We start from the raw sequence: 17,902 nt of genomic DNA, 5'->3' as shown, positions 1-17,902 counted from the left end.
GCTTCTTCTGGCACTTGTAGAACTCCGATATTAGGAGTTAGTTGCCCCCTTTCCCCAACTGCAGAAAGTCTTGTTCATGTTCTTACTGTCTTGTAAATGTTTCCTGTTTCAGACCTCAGTATTACAAGATCATAGAAGAATGTGTGTCTCAGATAGTGCTGCACTGCAGTGGCATGGACCCAGATTTTAAATACAGAGGAAGGATGGACATCAATTTTACACATCTTGTTGGTTTGTACTCTTTGAGCAGTTTTACCTTGTTTTTCTTTGTGTTCTTCTGTTTAGACTTACACTGGCTGGGAATTTTGTCATATTCTGGAAATATGCATGTAAGCTACAGGTGTGCTGGTGGAGTACCAGCCCAAGTGCTGTACCCTTTAATAAAATGAGACAGCGTCAGAAAAATCAATGCCTGTTGCTTACAGGGAAATGATGGCTGGAAGCACCTCAGAGCTGTGATGTGTGTGACTTGATTTGTGCGTGGTATTTTATTTAAATTCTAGATGCCTGTGTGGACAAGGCTAAAGTAGAAGAGAGTGAAAAGAAAGCAGCAGAATTTTCCAGGAAGGTAAGTCCTGCTCATGGTGTGGAACAGAATCATGACAGGAACACAATCAGCTTGTTTCTCAGCTGAAACTGGGAAATAGTGACTCTCACAATTCCACTTGTTGGTCTCCTGTCCTGAAATAATCATAATTAAATAACTTAAGTATGGGTATAAACTTAAAGAAATGAATAAATGTGCTATATTAGCTGCAGTAGTACTGAAGTTCTGGTATTGTAGAGGTGTGTATTGAAATAATTCCAAATTTTGGTGTGTTTTGCTGCTCTGGTCTAAGTAGGCATTTTCAGCCAAATGGCAAAACATGTTCTTGAACATGATGATTGCTGGTTTAATTTTTAATGAATTTAAGCTTGGTGCAATAGATGTGTACTTGAGTTTGGTTGGAGAAGTCTGCAGTGTTCTCTTGGAGGGAAGAACCTGATCTGAGTAGCTGGGTCTGGGTGGCTCTCTGTCATTGACTTGTTGATGGAAAAAATTGTGGTGCTAAAAGCGAACATGTTACATAGAAAAATGCTGCTAAAAGGATTAAAATTGCATAATTGCTGCAGCTCTGATGTTGTTCAAAGAATTCCTGCCAGTGTAGGCTCTGGTGTGGCCATAACTGGACTAACTCTGCTGTGCTGCTTAAATCTTGACAGTTTGATGAAGAGTTCACAGCTCGGCAAGAGGCACAAGCAGAGCTGCAGAAACGAGAGGAGAAAATCAAAGAACTTGAATCAGAAGTCAAACAGCTCCGGACCCAGGTAATAAAATAATGTCACATTAGGTTCCACGGCTGAGTGAGGTTTTTTTGGTGGAGGAGTTGAGAAGAAATTGCCCCAGAGTAACTTGTCTGTCTGGAGTTTGGAATGTGTGGTAAAGGTATACTGATTTGTTTGGCAGCCAGCATAAGTTACTAAGGATAGTTAATGGAGGTAAGATTTTACAAAATTCAACCTGTGTAAGGTACCTGCTTTATTGAGAAAAAATGTTCCTTACACTACAAAAAATCTTGCATCCAGTCTGGTTTTTTTTTTATGCAGGTATTTGTTTAGCTTTCACATTGCTCCTTCTGTGTGTTTTGCAGAAATTTTAGTTTTGGAAGTGTTTATTTTTAAAGGCTTTTGGTTTTATATGTAGTTTTTACTCTTACAGTTTTTATATAAAGCCTTTTATTTTTTTTACATCAGCTTTATGATTTAGACAGGCTATTTATACCTTTTGGGAACTAACAGATATTATAATTTAGTGGTTTTGCCTCAGTCTGGCTTATTTTCTTCTCCTTCAATGCTAGACAAGGTCTGCCTTTTTGTCTTTGTTTTCTGCCTTAAAGCCTGTGATCTCACTTCCTATTTGGGCACTAAGGTGGAGACTCAAACACTCCTGTTCTTACTTCCTTCTTGCCAATTTTTGTGTTTGTTACAAATTCCTACAAGCCAGTGTTCCACTGAAATGTGACAAATGTTTTAATGAGTTCTCCAGCAATTGTTGCATTATAACCTGTGAGCAAAGAAACACATTGTGCCTTGTGCAAAATAAAAAATGTACTTTTAGTCTAATTAATTGTTAATCCTGTGTTATTGATTCTAACACAGTTCAGATTATCCAGACATGACAGGGCATTCACAGTAATGCTGACCACTGGGTAATTAACCATGTAATTCTGGGATCTGTTCCCTTTTCTGCTGTTATGCTCCCCACAGAATTTGATGACACTTATTTTTAGCTGCACTCACCCCTCTGATGGTTTGACATGCTGCTGTTTCTCTTCCTTATTAATTAGTAAGAACTCATTAGAATGGATATTGTGATGGCTCTTTCTTCCTCTCACCAAAGAAGCACCCTCAGACAGATCCAAAAGACAGCAGGACAGGTTGTTGCACACCCTTCACCCCTCCAGATGTCAGAGTAGCTCTGAACAACTGTGTTCCTGTGGCCTTTTCCACTGCACCAGCTGCTGCCCTGATTGCTAGGGAAGCTCTCCCAGCAGCAGCAGAGTGTTGTTAAAATTCACCATGGTTATTCTCATCTCTGCTGCCCCAGCTTGCCGGGGTGTCCTAAGTGGGATAAATGTTTTGTGCATTGGTAAGAAATAAAATGCTGTTCTGTTCACTTAAATGTTACTGCTACTATTAAATTTTCTTTAAAATTGAAACAATTTGTTTTGATAAAAATGCTAGGTTATTCAGTTTGCTTGGCAGCTTTATGGTACGTGGGATAATCTATTGTTATTGTTTCTCATTTAAATAGGAGAACAGTTGCATTTCTCACTTTCTTGAGATGCAGTTGGCTAAAAACCATCCTGGTTGGTTCAGCTTCACATCAAACTGCCTGGTGTCACTGATGAAGGGAATTCCTCTGTTCTGTTCCAGGGTCCAGGCCTGACAGAAGCCCCAGCAATACCAGCCCACCCAAGTGAGAACGTCCCACCATCTCCAGCGCCCTCACTCCCTGGTGGAGCCATCCCTCCTCCTCCTCCCCTCCCTGGTACAGGAACGATTCCTCCTCCTCCTCCATTGCTCGGTGGAGTACCAATTCCTCCACCCCCTCCCCTGCCTGGTGGAGTAACAATTCCTCCACCCCCTCCCTTGCCAGGTGGAGTAACAATTCCCCCACCACCTCCCCTGCCAGGTGGAGCAACAATCCCTCCTCCTCCTCCCTTACCTGGTGCATCCCTTCCTCCCCCTGCTCCTCCTCTGCCCGGTACAGCCATCCCAGCTCCCCCTCCTCTGCCTGGTGTGCCCCCGCCGCCCCCTCTGCCCGGGGGAGCAGGGCCTCCTCCTCCTCCCCCTCTGCCTGGAGGGGCAGGGCCTCCTCCTCCTCCTCCTCTGCCCGGGGGAGCCATCCCCCCCCCGCCGCCTTTCGGGGGGCCCCCAATGCCTCCCCCCCTGGGAGGGGCCCCCTTTGCCCCCTTCCCCATGGTGCCAGCGCTGCCCCACGGGATGAAGGAGAAGAAGAAGTATAAGCTGGAAGTGTCCATGAAGAGAATCAACTGGTCAAAGGTACGCCTGAGGTGTGGGAAGATGACGTTCCTTCCTCTCCTGCACTGCACTGATAGGCTTGGTACCGTGTTGTGACGTTCTAAATCTCATTCATCTTGGCAGAGCTCATTGTGGTGCCAAGTGTCCCAGGAAGACAGCTTACCCCCAGTCACTGTTGGTACCAAGTGTCTCAGGAAGTCAGTTTAATTCCAGTCATTGTGGTGCCCAGTGTCCCAGGAAGGCAGCTTACCCCCAGTCACTGTTGGTACCCAGTGGCTCAGGAAGTCAGTGTAATTGCAGTCATTGTGGTGCCCAGTGTCCCAGGAAGGCAGCTTACCCCCAGTCATTGTTGGTACCTAGTGTCTCAGGAAGTCAGTGTAATTCCAGTCATTGTTGGTACCAAGTGTCTCAGGAAGTCAGTGTAATTGCAGTCATTGTGGTGCCCAGTGTCCCAGTGCCTTGTCTCAGCTGCAGTGAACATCCCTCAAGCTGTATAAAAATATGCCTCTATCTTCAAACTGTTTTAAAGCGGCTTTCACACATACCTAGCAAAGCAAACCAGCTTAAGCTTTTTAAATTCGTGATGTTTGGTGTTGCTGTGAGTTCAGGAATTGCTGATATCAGGTCTTGGTGTTACTTGTTGATTATTTATCCCAGGTATTTATTGTTCTCAATCACTGTGCTGGAGCAGGGCTGTGGCCACTGGGAGGAGCCATGGGGCTGCTCAAGGGAAGGGTTTGGGCATCATGAGCTTCCAGTGGCTTAGCTTGATTGTATTTATTCACATTTCATTTTTAAAATCATCTTGGAATCGAAGCATTACTTGAGCAGTCAAGTTCAAGCACAATCTGATTTGCAGGTGAACCCTTAAAGCAGTTCCCAGTTATTCCTTGGCTCTCAGTATATCCAGTCCCTCTAACAGGAGAAGTTACACAAAAATCCAGGTGTGTGCTGGGGTGTGATGTTTAAAAACCTCTTTTTGATCAGTGTAGCCACTGCTCCTTCCATATAAAGAAAATTTATGTGGTCTATTAGATAATTGGATCTGTTATCAAGACTAAATCATTGCATCCTAAAGTTGTGGTTGGTAGTTTTTTAGTGGTATGAAAAATGACAGATATGTTGATGTTTGGTGTAGGAAAAAGTACCAAAATCACCAAATCATGAAGGCAAATGAAGAGACTTTTATATATTCCATGCTGGGTGGTTCATCTAAATTTTGAGTAATCAAAAGACTTTGAGGTAACAAAACAGCAGAATAATCCCACCAGCCTTGGAGGAGGAATCCAGCAGGCTGAGAGAGAGCCTGTGTGGAAATGTGTGGCATGCCAATTTATAGTTTCTTTTGGCAGATGAATTAATGCTTTAATGATTTCAAATGATTTCAAAATATTTGGAGATGTTCTCAGACAATCTGAAAGCGTATCTGGTGGCCACAGTTTGGAAACAGGCTTTCCATATTTAACTAGGCTGATATTGAACAGCCTGCCATGTTTTCAGAGTATTAATTTAAATAAATTTTAGAATCAGTTTGAAAATCCTTACTTTTTCTGTAATTCTGATAAAATAATTGCCTAAAAAGAGAAATGATAACTTTTCTCCATCATGGGAGGAGGAATTAAATGTCTTGGGGAGAAGGGATTGATCAGGATGCTCTGCAGGAGTTTTGGAACTGTGGGACATAGACTGCTGTCCTGTAAGCACAGAGAAAAGCAAGCTTTTATTGTATAACACATATTGGTAATTGCAGCCAATTTCATTGTGATCAGTTCCATTGGGGAGTTTGTAGGAATAATTTCTGAAGTGTCTGTGTGAACACTGGCTGTGACAATGGGAAGGAACTGCAGATGGACGCTTTGCTAAAGTGCTCTGGGAACAGTGCCAGAGATCCCCTGCCTGCTGAGAAAGTGCAAAGTCTGTTTGATCATCACTTTTAAGGAGCCATCATTTGAGGAATAAAATTCTTACTGTTTAATTTAGTCCCTTTTGCTGTAACTGTCTTCCCCATTAGTGTTGGATTAAGGTAGTTTTTTAAAATGTCTTCCCTGGAGCTGCTGGTAAAGCAGGGCTGGAAGGTGGAGGACCAGGATGTTGCAGGGAAATTGGAGTGAAGCTGACAAATGCAGCATTGCTGAATTCCCTGCATATCATCTTGAAGTTAAATAGCCCTTGGAAATTATTTTCATTTAAAGAAATTTATAAACAATAATTAATAATGTGCTCAAAGCTGTTAGAGGAGCATATTTTGAAAACAGAACAGGCAGTTCTGAGTCATACATGAAGAGTCAAGTTGTCGTTCAGCTTCTGTATTGCAGAGCATTTTCCTCCTTTGGTGCAGCCCAGAGAGCTCAGCCTCAGTCTCTGCCAGGTCCCCATGGCCACTTCATTTCCTGATAAATTGTTCCACACAGTTCTCAGGTAGCAGCAAAAAGAGTTTGGGAACTCTCTGGAAAGTCATCAAGAGAGAGCTAGAACACTTTGAGAGCCAGCTGCTGTTATTAGTTGTGTTTGGAGAACTTGCTGAGTGGGAGAAGTACAATAAAGCCATTTGTGGGCAGCTCAGCTCACCGTGCTTGTGCAGGAACAGCAGGGATGGAACATTCCAGAACGGGGCTGAGCTTCCTCACAGAGGTTCTGTAGCACTTGTTTTTCCTTGGCTGTTGGAAACACTCCTGATTGACTCCGGAGATGCTGTTTTCCTTGCAGATTGAGCCTCAAGAAATAGGAGAAAACAGCTTTTGGGTAAAAGCTGAAGAAGATAAATTTGAGGACCCGGAGCTGTTTGCAAAATTGGCACTTACCTTTGGAACCCAAATGAAAGGTACATTCTTACTTTGCTCTTTATTGTGCTTTTATTAAGTTTAAAACTGTGTAATGGCAGTTTCTTTTATGCTTTGTGCAATACCATGGAATCCATTTGATGGTTTTATAGCAGGAAGATGATTTAAAACATATATTAAGCATAACAGTCTATTACAAGAATTGCTCCCCCTTCACTTTACAGCATGAGGGGAGGAACCTTTTTTGCAATAATACCTTTTAAAAGTGCACTGTATGTTGCAGACAGATGTGAGTTTTCTTTTAATGGAATTATAATTAAATTTAAAATTCAGATCCTAAAATCATGTTTATTTGCATTATTAGTCCTAGCTGAGAATTTCTGGAATAAAAACAGCAGTTTTTGCTAAGCCAGTGTTAAAAACGATTAATTCAGGAAGGGCTCTCAGAGGACTGTAATGAACTATTTCTTGAGTTGATTCCTTGAATTATTTTTGAATATGGTTCTTTTCTGTGTCCTTTTGAAACCTCTTCAAAGAGTTGGTCATGGCTGTGTTTTTCATAAGATAGTTTCATATTCCTTTCAGTAGTCAGTGAATTTAAACCATTAGAATTCTCTTTTTCCAGCACACCTTGGAAGCACTTTCTGGTCCAAATGTTCGGCTATTCCATGCAGTAATTCAAAAGCATCATTTGCAGTAATTTATCCTTTTTTCTATGCCCAAGTTGGATTGACTCTTGGTTCCTAGCACTGCAGGGAGGGTAAAATGCTGTGGAGCTGGTCACTTGCTTTGGTGTGGCAGGAAGGAATGCCCAGCAGCAGATGACAGAATGGCATGAGCCCCTCCTAAATGAAAAGGACAAGCTTCTGCCTTGAGCTCAATTCTTGCACCAGAAATCTGAAGAAATGTTTCAGAATTCCTGAAAAGCTTCTTCGTTAAAAATGCTGAAAAAACCCTCTTGAAACGTTGACATAGCTGACAGTTTGCAGTGAGAAGAAATTCTTGTTGACATAGTTGCACAGTTGTAAAACAGGGAACAGCAGCAGCTCCTCCAATAGCTTGGTGTGCTGATAGCCTTGCAGATATTTCCCCTTGTTTTGTTCTCAGTTAATGGCTGTAGAAAACAAGATGCCATAGCAAAGGATGCACATTAAAAATGCTGCTGCACAGTACTCAGGATGTGAAAATCGTACTTGGCTGACTCCCGCAGAAAGGAGGAGTTGTCTGTCTGATTTCAAGGTTTTTTTTAAACTTGAGAACCTGCTGGAAGTCAAAAAGACTCTTGGAGCATTTGGTTGCAGCACAGATCCAAAGAATTGCATGCCAGAAGCAACTTTTCCTGCAGCTGCCATCTGCAAAGGGAAATATGGATTGATGTTCACTGTTCTTCCTCCCCTTTGTCCTTAAGCAGCTCCATGATGTCCCAAATGCTGAATTCAGGAATCATCTGGGATCAGATTTCCCTCTTGCTTTATTCCATTTCATGGGTACATTACAGGAGAGTGATAAAAAGCCAAATAGAAATGCATGTGATATTCTCCCAGGAGCACAGTCAGCATGTAAAACAAACAAAGGGATGAGTGGAAGCAAACTGACAATTGCCAAAAGCAGTTTGGATGACTTAGTGTTTACTGTTTTGTGTTCTGTGGAATTTTGGAATGCCACTGGGAATGGTAACTGAAGTAAAAGCAATGGTAGTGTGCACATTTATTAAAACTTTGTGATTCCCTGTAAGTTGTAGCACTGAAATTCGATTAAACCTCTGAATGCTATTCATGATTCTTTGCTACAATGAGAAAGACACGATGAATTTTTCTCATGTAACATAGTTTTGGTTTAAGGTACTCCAGAAATGACTCAATGTTGCTGTCACTGAGCTGCCAGCTGCTGTTTGAGTGCTGTCTGCTTTAGGGAAGTGCAGCCAGAGCTGAGGGGCTGTGCTACTTCTGGGGAGAAATATTGTTGTGAAGTTGAACAGTAACTTTTGCATGTTATATTATTAATGCAATGTAGTTATACATCTCAGGAAACCTGGGCTACTGCCTTTTGATGGAGCTGGGGCCGTGTATGATTTAATTCTGTAGAATGTCCTAAAACCCCCGACAACTGAAATGAACAGTTTAAAATACTGGTGTTCTTGTCAAGAACCAAATGATCTTTGAAATAATTTAAGCAGGTCATTTTATGGCAAGCACTCTTTTACCAAACTTTGCCTTTATCCCTGATATGAAATTTTCTCTCTGGCCACCAGCAGAAGGGAGGGCAGCAGCTGCACTGCCATGTCTTCAGTGCTTGCTGGAATATGATGTCAAAAAGCTCCTGTTTGATTCATGGGATGTTAAATCCCATGGAATTGAATGTGGAGTGTCTCCTAACAGGGCAGGTCAGGGCTGCAGTGCTGTGATTTGCAGCCAGGTTGTGACACATCCCATCCTCAGGACTGGGACAATGCTCAGGGCTGGGCCTGCTGCTTTCCCAATCATTCCTCACTGTTTGATTGATGGTCTAATTGCAAAACACTGCAAAGCAAGTTAATGCCTTCTCCCTAAAGGATCATGTTAATTTCTGCCTCTTGTAATTTAGGTTGTGTATTTTGCCAGTCAAGAATGATAGTAGTGCTCTGAAGAAATTAATTATGTGTACAGTAGGTCTGTAAAGGTAGTAATTAGTACATAATAGTCTGTAACTACTGGGATTGTTCCAATGCAGAATTCATTATCCATCCAGCTTGCCTCAAGGGAAAACTTCTCCATCAGGGTTCTGTTGCTTTACAATTAGACTTTTAAAATACGATTCAACAATCATTTTCATATGTTTTCAAAACTGAAGTGAGGTCTTAATAGCTCAGTGGTATTTTCCACATTATGGGAATTTGAGTGGGAAGGGACAGGAGAAAAGACAAACTTCCATGTAAGCTGTAATTGAACAAAACATTAACAAAATGTTCAGGTTTTGATTTTATATGAATAATGTATAGAATATGTATATAAATAATGTGTATAATGTGTATATAATGTATATAAAGAGTATATGGTAGGTCAGTGCACCATTCAACTTGAAGGAAATTATTTGCATTGGTTTGCATTTGGCACTGATAAATACAAGGAACAGCAATTAGTACTTTTAGAAAATGGCTTTGAATTTGCTGTGCTGAGAAGCCCAGATCTAATTCATCAGAGAACTTCAACATTTGAGGCTTTCAGTGGATCCAGATTTCCTGTGAGGCAGCTGCATCTGTAGGTGTGAGGCAGCAGGACTCAGCTGATGCAGGAATCTCTGTTTTGTGTGGCTGTGTTGCACTAGCTCAGCTTCCTGCGCTGCTTTGGCAACAGAGAAAGGAAGAGAAACCTCTGAACTCCCCGGGAATTTGCTTCAGGACTGCAGACTGCAGGTGGCTCCCTTGGTCTGCTGATGGCTCAGCTGAGTTTGCTTGGTTCCCTTCCTCTCTTGCAGCGGGGTGGGATTCAAGCAGAGCAGGATCAGCTCAGCACTGCGGGGTCACCCAGGGCTCTGGGGCAGCACAATTTCATTTCCTTGCCTTGCACACCTAGGTCATCAGTCCTCATATCTGTTTCGCACAGAAGTGCAGCAGATTGGTTTGTTTTCATCTCTGGATGTATTTGAAATTGTTGTTTTTCAGCAACAGAATAAATTCAAGTACCATAAAGGAGGAGTGAGTTATTAGTTTACTATTTTTCACTTTCCTTTTCTTCTCCACTGGATTTATTCAGCAGATAAACTCTCAAACTCAAGGGTGAAAAAGCTTTACGTGGTTTAAACAAACTGCTGCCTGAAAATATTACCATCTAGCATAGATTTATGTGTATATATCTCTGTATTTTTATATATTTTATGTACTTTTTTGAATTTTTAGATGATCTTAGAGTTATTTTAGAGTCCAAGTCTTATTTCCAGAGCATCAGGACCCATTTAATTCATCATGGGACAAAAGGACTGATATGAGTATAGTGTTGAGAAGGGTCTAAAAGAAAGCAAAAGTTTCAATTAGGAGATAAAGGTTGTAAATATTATTTCTTAATATTTTATTTCAAATAGTATTTTAATGCGCTCACCTTTCAATAGTTTAATTTCTATGTCAAAGGTAGTTTGTAATATGGAATCTTAAGAAAACATAATTTATTTTAAAAAAATTCTATGTAAAATATATGTTCTGTTGGTGTGACCTCCTGACTGTAGTTGTTCTCATCCTGTAACAGTGAATGAAGAATATCCCAGATTAACAAATAAAATCTATCTAGACTTTTTCAGAAGTTAGGCTCAGTGTCAGTTGTGCTATTTTGTTTGTCTTCTTTTCCTGTAATATTTTATTTATGTGACCATTCCAGAATGTTCGTGCTTTAGGGTTGGACAGGGCAGGAGTTTGACTGCAGGTTTGTGTGGCACACTTTGATTGTGTCTCTCAGGACTCTGCTTTTAAAACTTTGTGGTAAATCCCTAAGGGGGAAAAATCAAGAGGGATGGGTCAGATGGGTGCAATTTTCCTCTCTCCAGTTTGTTGTTCCTGGAGCCTGCTTTCTTTGCATCTGCAGGAAAGTTAGATTTTTCAGAGAATTGTTGTTCCAAAAGAGGGTTCTGAGAGGGAAGTCTGGGCATTGTCTTAATCAGCATTACAGCAAGAACTGCAATAATTGCACCTCCAGAAAATCAAATCCAAACAGCATGTGTGAATTAAATTGTATTCAGATGAGGAGACAGGTGGGAAATAGTTTGAGGTCTGGGCTATTTGAAGGCTGCTATCATTATTCATGCATTGCTTGGAGGTACAGCATAATGTATTCCCCAGAACTGCTGCAGAAATGGAGTTCATTCCAGAATCAGCATTCTGTCTGTTCTGAATCCAGGTCAGATGCTCTGAAGTGGAGGCCATTCCTTCAGTTTTACTTTAATTGGCAGTGCTTAACCCTTTTGGAGCATCACTGGGACAGGTGAGAGCTCCCTGCTGGAGATGTGAGGAGCAGGGATCTGAAATGAGGAATCCTGCTGGCTCCTGAGTGACTGGAGGAGTTGGGCAGGTACAAACTGATTATCCCCTGCCTGCTCAGTGCCACGTGCCAAGCTGGCATTGGAGGGGCTCTGCTGTGTGTGTGTGCCTCTGCAAGGCCATCCTTTGCTTCAACCATCTCTGGCACTGAAAAACTTCTCAAAAACATTAGTAATAGCCCCTGCTGCTCAGATTTTCTGCAAGTTTCAATTAGTGATTTTGTCAGAAAACTTCAGCAGAAGAATTTAAGGAGAATTTAAATAGAATTGGAATGGGGACAGACATGTATTGTCTAAAAAAACCTCTTCTATGTATTTATAACAATGTTGTGACTGAGTTGTCTTAGTAATGTGTTATATTTTAGGTGGTTGCTTGCAGAGTTCTTGTATTAATTTGTTATACCTCAACTCTCAGAATATGAAAAAGAAAATCTTGAAGAGGAAAGATGGAACAGCAGTTTGACTGTAAAGGAAAGCCAAGGGAAGGTGAAATTTCAAGGGCATTGGGGTTTTCCTACAAAGGAAATTGGCCCAGTGGGTTTTTCCCAACCTTGAAGGTGTTGGAGGTTCCCATCAGGGAAGTGTGAGGATCACTGCTGGTGACACACAGCCAAATGTTCATCGCCCACACGTTCCAGCAGTCTGGAACTGGAGCCCACTGTGTGATCACCCTGGTACAGGTTGGTCCCTTCTGCACCTCCTCCATGCTCGTTTTTCTCAGGAGCTGCAGCTCTGTGTGTGTGAGCTTGCTGCAATCCAGCAGGGGAAGGAAGGCAGCTCTGCATTGCCAGTGTCTGATGGAGGCTCAGTGATGCAGTGCTCAAATAAAACCCAGCACTTTTAATGAGGAGCTGAGGACAGAGATACATCTACTGGCGCTGCAGAGACAGGGATTGTGTACAAAGACTAATTAGCATGAAATATGAATACATTCATGAAGCACTCTTGATCTATAATGCTCTTACAGAGAGTATTTTTTTCCTATGAATTCGATGAAAAAGAAATTCAGAAGTTGAATTGAAAAAAGAAGCTGTGTTGAACTGTAAAAAGAAATGGGGTTTGTTTTTAAGCAAATAGAAATCTATATTCCTGGAATAAAACCTCTTCTGTATGAATAAATAAAGAGATTAGACTGAGAAGAATGCTTTCTCTAATGTCAAAACAGAAAGAATAACCTGCAAAAGATGCTCCTCTTCAAGTATACAACTGATTTTTCATGGAAAGTTAGGTTAGATATCCTAAAAATCTATTTAATGTGAATGTAGTTACTCCCAACAAGGAGTGTTCAAGACCAGGTTGGATGGAGCTCTGAGCAGCAATATTGGAAGGTGTCCCTGCCCATGGCAGGGCTTGGAACAAGATGTTCTTTAAGGTCCCTTCCACCCCAAACCATGCAGTGATGATGTGATTAAATCATCCTATGGGTTTGACAGCAATCCTTGGTTCAATGAGCTGTTGGGATTATCCACTGTGGCAGTTTTCCTCAGGTGTGGCTTCTATTTCACATGCAGGAATTGATTCCTGTAGATGCACATGAAATGCAGTGATGATGAGGTGGAGGTCAGTTCTGGCACTGTGCAGAATGGTTTTAGAACCATCCCGTTTGCCTTCTGATGTGCTTGCAGCTGTAGATCCATTTTCTGGCAGCTCCCTCAGTGTTGGTGAAGGGAGCTCCAGCTGAGTGTTCAGTGCAGGTTCTTCAGCTGAACATGGCTGGGGATTTGTGACCCAAGTGAAGGAGGGAAGAATAAAAAGTCCATAGGAAAGGCTGGAGAGCAGACCAGCTCCTTACCAGGACAGTTGGTGCTGACTATTAAATAGGTTCTGCACCAATATTTCACTGTGCTGAACACTTCCAGCAGAGTTCTAGGAATAACAATGTATTTGCTTAAATAAATAAAACCCTACTGTAAACAAAGCCATGGTTATAAGCAAAATTGATGGTCTTGTGAAATAGTTCTTTCAAGGCTGCATTAAAGAGCTGCCCCCTGCATCTTTCAGCAGAACCACAGTTAGCACATCCTGCACTTCCTCCTAAATCTGCTTTCTATCAAAAGAAATAGAATGTGGAGTTTTTTTTTTCCTGCAGAAGCATAAACTGACAAAATGTGTCTGATTCATGGCCTGGTTCCACTTGCTCACTGTGCTGACCTGCAGTGATTCTGTGTTTGTAGAAAAATGATGCCCTCTCCATGGATTTTATGTTTTATGTGCAAAACTGTTTTTTCCTTTCTTATTGCTGACCAAAAAGCTCAAAAAAAATGTCATCTGCTCTTGACATGGAACATTTCTCTGAGTGATAGTTGCTTCACCTGTAATGCTGTTCCAGGCTGCTTTGGACAGAATAGCTGCTATTGCAAGAATTTCTGCCATTTATAGCAGAGCAAGGATACTTCTGTTACCTGCAGGAATAAAGGTTCTTTGGAGAAGGAGACATTCAAAAGCTATCTGAAGGATTAAAAGTTAACAATCATGCTATTAAGTTTCTGAATTCATTGAGAAATTGAAAATACTAGGTACATGGGCATTAGTACAGATAATAACAAAAGTATCAGCTTTTGGAATTACTTATTAATCATCTCAAATGGATGTAAAGCTATAATTACAACTCTCTATATTGTGTCTTCTGCAATGTGAGAAACTGAAATGTCACTGAAACTTCCTCTCAGGTGCTTTATTCTTTCCTGTGACGTGGGAATGTCATTATTGTAGAATACCACTACTGAATCATTTCCCACTGTGAAAAGGCCGTGGCTTAAAGGCTTTCTAAAAGCAGAAGGCCACGTGGTAAAAGTCAGTGTGGAATTCTCATCAAGCTGCATTTTCTGAATGGGAGTACCTGTGGAGTGAATGTCGAGGTGTTCTTTGGCTTTCTTTTTTGTTATTTAATTGAAGATTTGGATCATTAGCACAGAGACTCTTAATGAGTCACTGTAGCCGGATTTGGCTTGTGCTGGTGGTATAAAGGTAAGCAGAGCTCAGGTGCTGAGTTCAGGCTGTCCAGTGGATCCTGCCTGTGCTGAGGTGAGCAGGGGAGCCTGGTGTTGTGCTGAAGGTGAGAGACTGGGAGCTGTGTGCTCTGCACTATTTTTAGTGTGCTACAATGCAAGCAGCTTAATTTAGTACCTGTGTGTCCCCTGGGACTAATGCTGTGATGTGGCAGTAATTTATCTTGTGTGTCCTGCAGGCAGATAATCATTGCCTGAGTGTTCACAACACTCTGGGTGCCTGGGCCCCAAGAAAGCTTTTCCAAGGTAAATCCAAGGTGGTGGCAACACACACATATCCAAGGCAAGGCTGACCTCAGGCTGGTTGTGCTCTGCATTTCATCTTCAGCAGGTGACTGAGAGCAGCTGCTCAGTCCTAAGAGTAAATACATGTTAATGTCTATTAAATGGCTGCTGCTGCATGTACGCAGAATGGATTAAACAGAGATCCTTCTCTGCTGCCAGCAGTTGATGTTTTTTCCAAGCCAGAGGTCACATCTTTACACCTGGTCAAGTCTTTACTGTGTTTTGTCTTCAGTGAACTCAGGATCTTTGAGCATTTATAACCTGTGGCATTACACTTCTCTGTATTTCAGACAGATGTGGTGTTTTGCAGAGTTTTAACCCTGCTGCTTCTGGTCATCCTGGTTTGCTGTCTCCTTTTTCTCTCCTTGAACATCTCATTTATAGCTAATTTATACTTTTTTCCCTGTGTTTTCGGAGACTGTCCAAATAGTGCATGATCCACAGAAGGCACAGTAAATCACCCCTCTGGCCATCACCCAGAAATGATCAGTGGGTTCACCCCCTTTACAGAGGGGCTCTCAGATGTGCCTGTCACCAAGCACCTGGCTGTTTGTGTTCCAGAGTGACACTGGAATGCCAGAAACACTGCAGTGTGCCAGGGTATGGAGCTGTTGGGGTGGCATTGGTCAGAGTCATGGGGACAGCTGGGAGTGCCTTCCCTGGGCAGTGTGGGGCCAGAATGAGAGATGTGGGGCTCCAGGGGCTCCCCAAAATGCAGTTTGTGTCCAAAGAGTTACAGCAGTCCAGGGTCATGGCTGACAGAGCTGTGCCCACATCTGTCAGCTCCAGCTGCAGGCAGGCCTGGAGACCCTTTGGTTTTGGTTACATTGCATTTTATACTTTTCTTTTGGTTACAATGCATTATAGACTTTTCTTTGCTGAGCATCTTAATACAAAAGAACCAATTGATACCTTAGCTATTACCTATAGCCCATCATAACTACTGTAATTACCATATTCATGTCACTGTTCTCCAATCACTAAAAGTCAGTACATTACAGTTTAAGCTATAAGGTGTTTTTCAGTTTTCTTGCAGTGGAAAATTCTGAGACTTTTTTCCTACTTGCAACATCAGCAGTCTTGTTTGCCTGTGCTCTCTTTTTACTTGGTAAAAGCTTCTTGTTTGGGGTGGGGTTATCCTTTGCTCTAAGCCATAAAAACCCCTTCTCACTCACACACCCTTGGTTATCCAGTGAGACTGGCTCAGCAATTCTTTCCTTCTGTATCAAAACTTGCTTCCATTTCTGCTCCTCCTTCAGATTCTACATTCAGAGCTCTTGCTGCCAGGCACTCGCATCTGTGGGACTCTTGTCAAACTTTGCTCCTTCCCAACCAGCCCAGCCCTGCGCTGTGCTGTGCTGTGTGCTCAGAGCCCTGGCACAGCCCTGGCACGGGGCTGGTGCTGAGCCCTGCTGGGCACAGCCTCCTCACACCCACTGCCTTTGTTTGATACTGCCCTCACCCTGCCTCAGTTTTCAGTGTTTGTTTGTGGAGGACTGATTTCCCAACATTTTATCCTTATTTCTATTGATCAGCTATCAAAGCTCTGCTTACCAGTCAACCTCGTGGGGTGCTGACTTTTACTGCTGAAATTAATGGAGTCTGTGAAGGCAGATCATTTGCCAATTATTTTTAATATGATCCTTTTACTCTGTGAAGTTCTGCTTTGGCCCTGAGGCCTATGAAAGCTGCTTTTTGAGTTCTGCAGGTTCAATATAACAATAAAAACCAGCTAATCTTATTTATTTATTTACTCTAAATGGGCGAAAAACATAAACATAAAATCAAATTCTTGTGTACTAAATCAGTGGAAATTTAACATTGTGTATTTGATTGTAGGGCAGAGTGTATAACCAGGGTGGGCTACATTACACTAAAAAGTCAAGCAATTTGGAATTCAATATGTTTATGTATTTTGCATGCATGTTTATTTAAAACCTTGTTGATAGAGCAATGCTTTAAAAAGGAAGAGAATACTAAAATGTCTGTTTGAACATGAGTATTTTGCTTGGTGTTTCAATATTTAGTCAGGATTGTTAAATGTCAGATACCACAGTGATAGAAGAAATCAATTTATCACTTCATTTTTATTAACATTTTAGTGTTTTCCATTAAACACCAATATCTAATTAACTTGACTGTATAAAGGGATTTTTGGATATTGGGATTTTGGCTTCATAATTTGGCAAGTTCCTTTGGAAAATGTGATTCCCATAAGTGTGTTTGTTTGTGAAGGTGAGTTTTATGGGCATCATCAAGGGGAACAGTGGGTGAACTAATAATTTAAGAGATATCTGGTTATTAGACTTCTCATAGTAATAAAAGAAAATGAATTTGCTAGAATCTTGGTAAAATATGACAGCAATTTAATGACTTTTTTCCTGAGTCTTGATATTTTTTTTTTACTTTTGAAAATTGTATGGATAAAAAACTCATCAGAATCTGGGAAATAATTACAGCTGTCCTGTCTCAGCTTGGTGGTGATGGTGGCCTGATGTCAGAGGAAAAAATACAACTGGGCCATGTGGCTGTTGAAATTAGAAATGCTATTATGGGCAGCAATTTATTGACGTGGCAAACATCTCCTCTCCCCCATGAGAAAACTTGTGTGAGAGCTCTGAAATGCAGGGATGGCTCTGCTGGGTCAGACCCTGGGGCTGTGCAGAGCTCAGGATCTGCCAGCCCTGGGGCAAAGGGACAAACGGGGGGCACAGAACTCCTTCATTCCAATATTCATGGCCAAATGGGAGAGAAGTCATGGAAAAGGCCCCTGGGTTTTATTCCAGCTTCTTACAGCGCATCTCCCACACTAAATGGGCCCCACGGAGGATATTTCCAGTTTAATCCTTGTTTGCCTGCTGTTGTTTGATTTCTAATGTTCATCTGTGTTGCTGTGGCCATTTGTGTGTTGTGAATTGTTAATATTTGCTTTTAATGTCTCACAGCAAAGGCAGCATCTTCCACTGGCAAAGCCAGGTGTGGAATCAGGTGTGGGATTGGGATCGGGTGTGGGTGTGTTTGGAATCAGGTGTGGGTAAATTTGGGATTGGAATCAGGTGTGTGTGTGTGTTTGGGATCAGGTGTGGGTAAGTTTAGGATTGGAATCAGCCATGGGTGTGTTTGGGATTGCAGTCAGGTGTGTGTGTCTTTGGGATCAGGTGTGGGTAAATTTAGGATTGGAATCAGCCATTAGTGTGTTTGGGATTGCAATCAGGTGTGGGTGTGTTTGGGATTTTCTATGTGTGCTTTGAGAGTTGTTGTTTTGGTTGTTTTGTCTTTTTTTGGATTTTTTTGTGGCCCAGG

The 17,902-nt window shown here is 41.8% G+C and overlaps 1 protein-coding gene across 1 annotated transcript in view; it reads left to right on the top strand.

Moving 5' to 3' along the window:
• DIAPH2 (diaphanous related formin 2) overlaps positions 1–17,902 on the top strand; it is a 167,803-nt gene that overhangs the window by 34,377 nt on the left and 115,524 nt on the right. The window contains exons 14-18 of the mRNA XM_058032453.1: positions 113–231; positions 504–568; positions 1,204–1,308; positions 2,917–3,546; positions 6,232–6,346. Coding sequence (XP_057888436.1) covers positions 113–231; positions 504–568; positions 1,204–1,308; positions 2,917–3,546; positions 6,232–6,346 — 1,034 coding nt within the window. The remainder of the gene's footprint in view (positions 1–112; positions 232–503; positions 569–1,203; positions 1,309–2,916; positions 3,547–6,231; positions 6,347–17,902) is intronic.

Source organism: Melospiza georgiana, chromosome 12, assembly GCF_028018845.1.
Source record: "Melospiza georgiana isolate bMelGeo1 chromosome 12, bMelGeo1.pri, whole genome shotgun sequence".
Taxonomy (NCBI): Eukaryota; Metazoa; Chordata; class Aves; order Passeriformes; family Passerellidae; genus Melospiza; species Melospiza georgiana.
The sequence above is the reverse complement of the archived record's forward strand: the minus strand, read 5'-3'. Positions and strand labels throughout refer to the sequence as shown.